This window comes from Plodia interpunctella, chromosome 27 (assembly GCF_027563975.2).
Source record: "Plodia interpunctella isolate USDA-ARS_2022_Savannah chromosome 27, ilPloInte3.2, whole genome shotgun sequence".
NCBI lineage: Eukaryota > Metazoa > Arthropoda > Insecta > Lepidoptera > Pyralidae > Plodia > Plodia interpunctella.
This window is the reverse complement of record NC_071320.1, coordinates 324,427-335,148: the sequence shown is the minus strand read 5'-3', so window position 1 is coordinate 335,148 and position 10,722 is coordinate 324,427. Positions and strand designations below refer to the sequence as shown.

The following is a 10,722-nucleotide window of genomic DNA, read 5'->3' as shown; positions in this document are numbered from 1 at the left end:
TTTTAGTCTACTAGCCTTTATGATACCCCGTCTCGTGGACCATGTGGTCTGGCATGAAGAAATCCTAATTGTTTTTAACAAACATCTAATATTATAAATGCGTTAGTTTGTTACGTCTTCAGGCTTATCTACTCTCCCAATCTTCCTGAAGTTTTTTTTACGTATAATTTACGTAAAATGCGTAAAGAAACTTCAGGAAGTTGAATACGTAGAAGGGTAGTTTACACTTCATATGGGAAAAAATAACTGTTCACGCGGATAAATGCTATCGAATATAAAAAATGGTGCCCATACATAAATCGGTATATAGAGTAATAAAATCTATGTATACAAACATGATTTCTATTTAAATGATAAAGTAATCCCAATAATATTAAAAAGGCGAAAATTTTTATGTAAGTATGATACTTCTTCACGTTTAAATGGCTGGGCCAATTTTTATGAATTCTGTTCAGGGAGGTTGCTGATAACTTGGATTAACACATGGGGTACCTAGTCATTATGTCCGTGGGGGTACCTAGGTATCTCAACAATATTTTTATTTAAAGAATATTAATTACTTTTTCTTTTGCGAGCTATATAGATCTATTTAAAAGTCGAATGTCACTTCGTCGAAAACACTTGTTTGTCTGTGGCTGAATGGACTTAGATCCCTTTGCATATGGATAAACTAAATAAAAAAAATATGTGGTGCTGTCAAATTAATGTCAAATCAAAAAGCAAGCGAAATGGAAACTTGCGAATTCTCTCAATTGCAATCACTAATCAGTTTTGCTTCTTTCTAAACAATAATAGTGCTCGATTATTAAATGATAAGTTATTGTTGACAACCTGCTGTGTATTTTCGGGAATCAATTGTGAATTCGACTTTTAGAACTGATGATGCGCGCTCTCGCGTATTCAATCCGGTTTCATTCCATAATGGCCTGTCACATAAATCCCAAATAGTGATGTGTGTTTTCCTCAATTTTTCTATTATTTTCTTCTCGTAACCCATGTAAACAATGTCTAGAGAATCCAGTCAGCATTCAAAACGGCTGTTAACGGAAACTGTGAACATACTTCACGAACAACACGGCCAGAATGAGAAACTTTATTCGTCTATATTTCCTCTAGACTACAGTGAACAATCGAAGGTTCCCGGAGAATCTATGAGTACTATGTCCGAAAGTGCTGATACGAGCAGCCATAGCGTTAATTACGATAAGCAAGCGACAACAACTTCAGAAACAGAATCAGTTCGCCAATCTGAAGACAATGATGTTTCGCGAAGCCACTGCCGCTTCTGCGCCACAGAAATGGACTGCAAAGACCTTTTGGACTTATCTACAGAGGATATAGTCGAGAAGTATATAAAACTGCTGTCATTCCTCAAGTTAGAAGTAGACTTTTCATCACATAACAAGCTTCCTAAGCTCGCATGCTCGACTTGTCATAACTTGTGTATAGAAAGTTACAGATTCTTCTTGCAAGTAAAGAAAGCGCAGGACGAGCTCAATGCGCTGTATTCTAAAGAGAGTAATGTGTCGGGAGAGAAAGAGGTGGAACCGATGCAGATTGACGTTATACAGAAGATGGTCGTTGGAAAAAGGGTTATAAAGACAGAATTGGAAGACAGTTCAGACTCAGAGCCACATTATACAGGTATTTATTAAGCTTAACATGTTCCCTGACACACTACTGCTATAGCAGTAGCAGCAGGGTCAACTCTGAACCTATACATGTTTTAGTTTTCCAAGAAAAACCCACTTTTTATTATTGATTATTATTATCTCCTGATATACCTACTGGGACCCTTTCACCCAACCTCACATGATGGGGGTGTGGATTAGCTGGTAACCCAAAGTATCCAGTTGACTCTCTCACAAGATTTGATGCATTGTTTGTTTTTATTATCACCAAAACCTGCCTAAGGGTTAATAAATATAATAGAACATACTGATTTACCTTTAGTTTGTCATGTACTTTTAACATGTCTACTTTAAACAATAAAGATTTATTGTTGATAATGAGATGAAAAATTTCAGTGCGAAATTTGAGCCCAATTCAACCTACTCCAGTCAATAAAAAAAAATTATGATGTATTATTATCATATGTAATTTTACAGACATGGATAATATCCCAAACAGACAGGAATCAACTCCAGACACTAAAGCCGGCTCTTCAATCAAAACCGTATTCAAACAACCCAAGAAAGAACATGAAGATGAATCATCGTCCTCGGGCACACTTTCAAAAAAGACAACATACAAAGTAAAGAAGACTGCAAAAAGTCCAACCAAGAAAACCGTTACTAACGTTAAGAATGTAACATTTTCTTGGGCTAGTTATCTGTGGTCATGCGATCATTGCAAAGCAGAGTCGGATACAATGGAGGATTTAAGGCTACACAGCCGATATACACACAATTGCTGTTACGGATTCAGCTGCGTTGATTGTAATGATGAGTTTAACACATTCAACGCTTTTGTAGAACATGTGAGGACTCATAGAGAGTATTTAAGGTTAGTATTTATCCAAATATTAAAAATCTATTTGTCTGTCATTCTTTCACATCTAAATGCAGCATATGAGGTGATTTTTTGGTGTGGGCATATTTTTATTTTATCTTATAGATCTCTTCATTAGGAACCACTAGGCTAATTGATTTGTAATAATGATTATATCTTGAGTAACACCTAAAATAAAGTGATAGGTGCTCTAAAGGCGGCGCCACGAGAGTGCCTTGGCAGTAGTTCGTCCACGTTGTTATCAGCGACTGTAGTGCCGCATCTGAAAACTTATTTTGTGAGTTTAAATAGCTTAATTACTTTGAAAATGTGCTCTGAACGAAATATCGTTTTGTTATTTCATCTTATTAGACAATTCTGAGCATTTTTCCGGTTTCTTCCCGGCTGTACAGCGTCGGAGCCCAGAGTCTGCTCTTGTCTGCTTCTTGCGCCAAAATTTAAACAATTATATGTGTATATAACAGTTTTTTGTTAGCAATAACTTTATTTAGCACGAAAGTAAGTTCACAAATTACAATTTAAACAAGATAAATGTACAGTCAACAGCACATCACATTACCCTTCATGAACCTTTATGGCGCGGTAATAGCGGCGAGATTGCATTGAATTTGGGTAGGTTGATGTGCTGTTGACTGTACAAGGACGGATTTATCATATTGTATACTATGTTTTTATGTAGCTATGAGAACCCACCATTGGCGAAAGCTTCTATCTGTTAGAGCAGGGCAGTAAGAACTAATAAACGTTTTTTTTATTTATTTAAAATCGTTCTCTTCCAGACTATTCTGCCAGTACTGCAACAAGAAGTTCAGAAGCAAAGCGGAGTGCGTTCTCCACGCACTGACCCACTGGTCCGGGGGGCAGAAGATTTGTGAGCTCTGCGGGGAAATCTTCCCGGACTACGAGGCGCTGAAGCAACATAAGAGTTCCTATAAGTGAGTCCATTTTACAAGCTTTCATTTCGTTTCACCTGTCCTTATGTTTGTCTGTCTGTAACCAGATGTTGAGAGTAGAATTTTATCTGCTCGCTTCCAATTAGGTACTTTACAGAGTTGAGTTGCTTCAGTTTCCATGATAATGCATTGTTTGTTTGTAACATCTTTATTGTCCAAAAAACACATTTACAAGTACATACATAACAAGAAACTAAATATACACTTGAGGACTTATCCCATGGTGGGATTTCTTCCAGTCAAATTATATTTTTTATTTCACTTATACAGGCCCAGGTGAAAATCAGCGCTGTAGCTCGTGCCGCGGCATATAGTTGAGCTGGTTAACTTTTCGGTTTCGATTTCCGTATTTTCATTATTAAGTTTCTTTAAAATTTGGTATATTTAAGCATGTAAACATTATATGTAAATGTGTTTTGTTTAGCCGAATAAAGTTTTTCTTTCTTTCTTTAGCGTTTGAGTTTGAGAGGATATATCCTAACTTCCTAACATGCAAAAGTAAGTTTGCTACCTCTTCGAGCTCTATCTACTCAACCAATCTTCATGAAATTTTGCATACATGTAGTTTGATGTATTTAGGACATAAGTTACCTTTTATCCTGGAAAAATAACTGGAATTCCCATGGGAAATATACGCGGGCGAAGCCGCGGGCAAAAGCTAGTTTATTTAATATATGGGTTGTATAAATAGAGGGAACCGTTATCATTCGAGGTCAGTATTATTAAGATGACAATGTTATAAATTTTCTCGATAGTAAAGCGACATTTCGTCTTGAAATATTTATGTATTATCTCATGTCAGGCCGAAGCCGCTGGCGCACACGACGCGGCGCAAGCGGCCGCGGCTGGTGGACGACAACCTCGGCTCCTGGAACGAGTACGTGTACACGTGCCAGGACTGCTACCAGGTGATGTGGCGGCCGCGGCTGGCGCTCGTGACTCACGGCTCCACTCCAATGACAACCACTTTCTTGGCATTAGTAATGGAGTGATTTGCCATTGCCTTCTCCGTTTCACACACATGTTAATAATCAATCTGTTTGCAGGTTTCCTCACGATATTTTCCTTCACCGGAAGCAAGTGGTGGTCTTTGAAAACCAGGGACTTTTAGATTCACTGGCGACATCACCACCGCTTCAAATATCGTATTGTAAACAAATATATATCGTACTAAAACGTAACAGTGTTAAATTGTGTTTGAAACTGTCAATAATTTAAAAAAAAATGGCGGCCCGTGCAACGCCATTGGACTTGTTGAAAAACATTTTTTTCTTTCAAATATTACAATAAGGGTATCAAATAAAGGGCTCAATACAAATATTTTTAAGTAGACGGGTGTTTTTTAAAATTCTTTACTTGTTGGGAAAGTAACATTACGCACTTAACGGTGATCACATTCTTATTTTTAATACAAATATATTAGGACAAATCACACAGATTGAGCTAGCCCCAAAGTAAGTTCTAGACTTGTGTTATGGGATACTAACTCAACGATACTTTATTTTATAACATACAAGATGTTGCCCGGGGCTTCGCTCCCGTAGGAATTTTGAGATAAAATATAGCCTATAGCAAACTTGAATAATGTACCTTTCTAATGCTAAAAGAATTGTTGAAATACGTTCGGTAGTTTCGGAGATTACCCGTTTCAAACATACAAACTCACAAACGCTTACTTCTTTATAATAATAGTATAGATACATATATACGAGGGGAGGTCAATAAGTTCGCGGAATGGAGGGGTTGGTGGGGGTAGGTTTTCTCGTCCAGGTAGTTATTAGTTGAGCATCTCATTAAAAGTATATATATCAAATTTGAACGTAATCGGGTCATTAACTTTTGTGTTATCGACCTGTAAACAACTGAATCGGGAAGAAATCAGCCAGTATGGAGAAAATTGAACACTGCGCCGTTATTAAGTTCCTTACCAAGCAAGGAAAATCCGCTCAGATTATTTTTCAAGAGCTGTTGGCTGTTTACGGGGACTCTGCCCCTGGAAAAACCATGGTTTACAAGTGGCATGGTCTTTTCAAACAAGGAAGAGAGTCCATTGAAGATGACCCACGCTCCGGACGGCCAATTGAGGCCACCCTTCGGAAATCGTCGAAAAAGTAGAAAAACTTGTATTGGAAGATACCCGGTTGAAGAAGAAGCAGCTTGCAGCAATGATTGGAGTATCCGAAACCAGTATTTTGAATATTCTACATGATCATCTTGGCATGACTAAGGTCAGTGCAAGATGGGTTCCGAGAATGCTCACACCACTTCAAAAACGTGAACGTGTCGAGTGTTCTCGTCAGTTTTTGGAGCTCTGTGGAGAGAGAAAGGAAGCAATTATGGCCCGGATTGTTACTGGTGATGAAACCTGGGTTCACCACTATGAACCTGAGTCGAAGCAAGAGTCGATGCAGTGGCATAAAAAAGGCACACCTCCTCCAAAGAAGTACAAAGTGACACAATCGGCTGGCAAGATCATGGCGACTGTCTTTTGGGATACAGAAGGCATTTTATTGATCGATTACAAAGAACGTGGTGTGACTATAACGGGACAGTACTACGCTTCTTTACTGGAAAGATTAAAAGAAGCTATTAAGGAAAAAATAAGAGGAAAGTTGTCAAAAGGTGTGCTCCTTCTGCACGACAACGCACCCGTTCACACGTGCCATGTTGCGACGGCTGCCATTCACCGATGCGGCTTCGAACAATTGAACCACCCACCCTACAGTCCAGACCTGGCACCCAGTGACTATTATCTATTTCCAAAAATGAAAAAAGAGCTGCGTGGAAAAAAAATTGGCGACGATGAAGAAGTGAAGTCGGCAATTTCGGCCTATTTTGACACCAAAGATAAATCATTTTTTTCGATGGTATAAATAAGTTATTTGAGAGATCTGAAAAATGTATTAGATTTAAGGGAGAATATATTGAAAAGGAAAAATAGTTTTGTGTTTAATTTCAACCCGCTTCCCCCTTATTCCGCGAACTTTTTGACCTCCCCTCGTAGATAAACATCCAAGACCCGGGCCAATCAGAAAAAGATCATTTTCCATCATGACCCGACCGGGGATCGAACCCGGGACCTCTCGGTTCAGTGGTAAGAATCTTACCACTGCGCCACCGACAAGAATTCAGAATTTTTTTGAATATGTTCTCAGACGATGCCGAACGTCCACGCGCTGCGTGCGCACGTGCGCGAGGTGCACATGAAGTGCTTCGCGCTGAAGTGCAGCGACTGCCTGCGCGTGCACCGCAGCCTCGGCGAGCTCGTCAAGCACGTGCACGCCCATCGACCCAACCTCAAGTATGCCTGTTTGTTTGCTCTCTAATAAACTGTATGCTCACTTGTATAAATGTCTGATGTTTTTTCCTACGACTTAAAGGAGGATGCGCGGATTTAATAGAAACTATAGATGTTGCCCGCGGCTTCGCTCCCGTGGGAATTTTGTGGTAAAATATAGCCTACAGCAACCTTGGATAACGTGCCTTTTCAAAGTGTATGAAAACTCATCAATCATAAGATAAGATATTTTTTTATTTAAATTATGTATCATAAACAACAAACAGCTACTTTATATATACAGATAAATAAGAATTAAACAAAAAGTGTTACTAATAATATAGCTCACTTGGCAGTGTTTTGTTTGATACAGTTTATTTTCTTTTAGACATTTCTGCCACTACTGCAACCAGTACTTCGAGTCGACCGCCCAACTGGACTCCCACATCGAAGAACACTACTCCGGCATCTCCAAACCTTGTTACGGCTGCGGAGAGATCTTCGAGAACGATGAGCTGCTCCGGAAACACATCTTTGACTACGGAGCCATGCGGAGACCAGGACCACACTCCGAAGAAGACGTCACCTGTGACATCTGCTCCAAGAACTGCATCACCGTTGGAAAACTTAAGATCCATCGAAGAATACACGAATACAAAGAACGATGCTACGTGTGCGATACGTGTGGAAACTCCTACTTCAACTTCTGGACGTACCAATCTCATATAAAAATACACGGAGAACGTTCAGAGATATGCAAAATCTGCAAGAAAGGCTTCCCGACTAAAGTCAAGCTGAAGAATCATGCGAAAACTCATTTAGTTGATCGTCCGTTTACTTGTGATCAGTGTGGTAATGCGTTCAAGACGAAAAATAAGTTGCAAAGGCATAAAATGGTGCATACGAACGCTAAACCTTATGTGTGTGTGATTTGTGACAAAAGTTTTCGACAGAAGAACGGATTGAAGAACCATTCGGCTCAGCATACAGGTGTCAGGCCGTACCAGTGTGAGTTCTGTGACCGAACCTTCACGAATAATCCTAATAGGGATAAACATATGCGGAGAAGGCATGGGGTTCCGTTGTATAAGGCTAAGGAGACTCCGCAAGAGGTTTTGGATAAAACAGCTAAAGAATGGCTGTCTCAAGTGACCGCCAATCAGAAAAAGAGGAAAGATAACAGCGGGACACAAGTACAATGAAGGATTTAATTAGATTAAGGTCTGCTTTCCGTGCGAGCGTGCGAGAAGGAAAACATAGTGGGGAAATCTGTATTCTATTTCATGATCTATCATGATGAGAATAGAGAAGGTATATGACAACTAGATAAAACAGTTGTGTTTCATTCCATGTAACATTGACAAGAGCATAGCTCGCCTGATTGATAATTCCACGGAATTCTGACATTTAAAAATGTTGCCAACATTGAAACAGCCAATCTGTGAATGGAAAATATTTGAGAAAAATCAAAATTTGCCCAAAAATTTAAAAATATAATGATAATTTTTAAATAGTAATTAGATTACTTATTATCGTGTTATCAAAGCTATTGTGATTATTTGGGAAATGATTTTTCTTTATCAGGAATCCCTGTTTAAGTATTTTAATTACAAACATAAATTTTTAGGATAACCATTTTGTTTAATGTATAAAGACTAAAGTCGTTTGAATTTTCGACCATTGTCAGACGACATACGAGAGGAGCCCGATTTTCACTGTTTTTTCCATTTAGTATACACAAGAAATCTTTCATCACTTCCAAACGGTGCTACAATAGAATTAGATCATTCAACTCTTGTTAGTCCTAACTAATATTATAAATGCGAAAGTAAGTTTGTTACATCTTTGCGCTCTATTTACTCAACCAATCTTCTTGAATTTTTTCCTAGATGTTGACAATTACGCGGGCGAAGCCGCGGGTTAGAGCCAGTTTGTTTATATTTCTTTATTTTATTTGGATATAACTCAAATAGGTTTATCTTTTCTGAAATGTAGAAAAATTCACTTGTCAGAATATCGTGCAATTAATAATCAGGTTTTAGTACATTTAATTCGGTAAATTTGGGACTTAAAGTGCACTATTAATTAATACCTATTATGATAATTATGATAAATAATTATATTAGAATTATAATTCTTTATTTCTAGTTAAAATGGTTTAGTAACTATCCGCCTTATTAATAAACATTTAATTCTCTGATTAGGCTTGGAGTAGCATATCTTTGTTTTGTCCCTCTCTCTCTTTTCAGCATTGACAGAACGAGACAATACAAAGAATTACTTTTCCGAGGCTAATCAGGGAATAACGTTTTTTTATAAGGAGGTGATAAGTATTTGTATTATATGTGTTAATGTTTAGGGAATTATACAACCTTTGTTTTATTATTAAGTAATATATTTTGCTCGCGACTTCGCGTGGGTTTTTATTATTATCTCAGGTTATTATAGCGGAGATTTAAGTTGTTATTTTTCAAAATGCAGGGTAATTTTGAATTCACAGCACACTATATCACAATATGCTCAGTACATGAAATAGAACAACTTCCAAAATAAATAAACAGTGATATAATAATGAAAATTCGACTTTCGACACAAAAATTCGTTCAAAAGATTATCAGCCAATTCATATGGGAGACCGAAAATAATTTGGTATAATTTTTGACACTGTTTTCTTTAAATACCAACTGCATTTCATCATTCGTCAACACGTCGTTTATATTGGCAGCTGTCTACGTCGAAGATATTGATATTTTCCAGGTAACCGTAATATATAATCGGCTACTTGACTGGGTATAAAATAAAACTCGTTCAGGTATTTAAAAATCGAAATGCAATAACCAAATGTCGCTTTATGTTACTAATTACAAGATTTACTATTTCTTCGGCCTCATTATAGTATATAAAAAATGCTTTTGTGACTCCAAAATCCGTGACGTCACATTTCATGAATGCCATACAAACTCCGTTATAAAATTTTGTTTCTGACATTAGAAAAAACGAATCTTATTTGACTATTTTGAAAGTAGCTAATTTTCGTCATAATTTTAGCCTTAGACATGTAGAAATTACATTTATTTATTGTTTAAGACTATATTCTAGCATTCTATGTATAGGAACACAACATTGACTGTTGTCATTTTGTATCTTATTAAGATTAACATCGGCACAGTGGCGCCCTCATAAGAAAAGTTTTAGTTTTAAATCACATGGCCTTTTTGCAACAATCTTTAGCGGCTATTTCCCAACTTTCAAACGTAAATACCTTGTTGGTCAAATTATGTTAACAAATTACTTTTAACACGTTGACTGCCAATTAAGAATTATAATTATTAGTTGCCAATTATTAGTTTTAAAGCATGCTTTATGTTGAAGTATGTTTTGGTGGTCCAATGTTTAAGACCGTCCGCTTGTGGTCAAAAGGTCCCAAGTTTGAATTCTACTCGTGCCACATGAGTTTGTATAACAATCTGACTCATGTATAGTAGTTTTCATAGACTACCACTTGCTTCCGGTGAAGGGAAACATCGTGAGGAAACCTGCACACTGATAGACAGTTCAGTTCACTGGTGTGTACGCGACTACTTGGCTAGCTTAACTCCATAGTTAAGCTAAATACTACCATACCATTATGGTAGTTGTAAAAGTCATGTCAGATGCCTTTAGGCGATTTGTATAAAATCTGACACCAGTGTGCTGCTAACAGCAACACATTCGATGAGAAAGGAACTATGAAATTTTTCAACATTCTTCTGTCAATGTTAACATTACAGAATGAAACAAAACATCTTTAACTTAAAGTAACTTTCGTATAAGGAGTACTGTTTATTTTCGATTTAAGATAATTTAAATGATGGCGCCACTGGACTCATTTTGCACCGTCTTTGGTATCTGTATATGTAAATATGCAGTAAGGTAGAAAACTATTGTGTATGTAAATAAAACCATTCTATTGCAATAATATTTTTTTATTACAACACCTAA

General features: G+C 37.3%; 1 protein-coding gene and 1 long non-coding RNA gene across 2 annotated transcripts; both read left to right on the top strand.

The window, feature by feature from the left end:
• The first annotated feature begins 706 nt into the window (after nt 1-706).
• LOC128681660 (oocyte zinc finger protein XlCOF6-like) lies at nt 707-10,699 on the top strand. The gene is made up of 6 exons (XM_053765749.1): nt 707-1,644; nt 2,109-2,505; nt 3,291-3,446; nt 4,267-4,372; nt 6,620-6,765; nt 7,130-10,699. Exons 1-6 carry the CDS (start codon nt 1,005-1,007, stop codon nt 7,941-7,943), a joined length of 2,259 nt encoding a protein of 752 aa, XP_053621724.1. The 5' UTR covers nt 707-1,004; the 3' UTR covers nt 7,944-10,699.
• Nucleotides 4,379-6,179, top strand: LOC135309977 (uncharacterized). The gene is made up of 2 exons (XR_010370254.1): nt 4,379-4,822; nt 4,920-6,179. It is a non-coding gene; the product is annotated as an uncharacterized LOC135309977 (long non-coding RNA).
• Nucleotides 10,700-10,722: the final 23 nt, after the last annotated feature.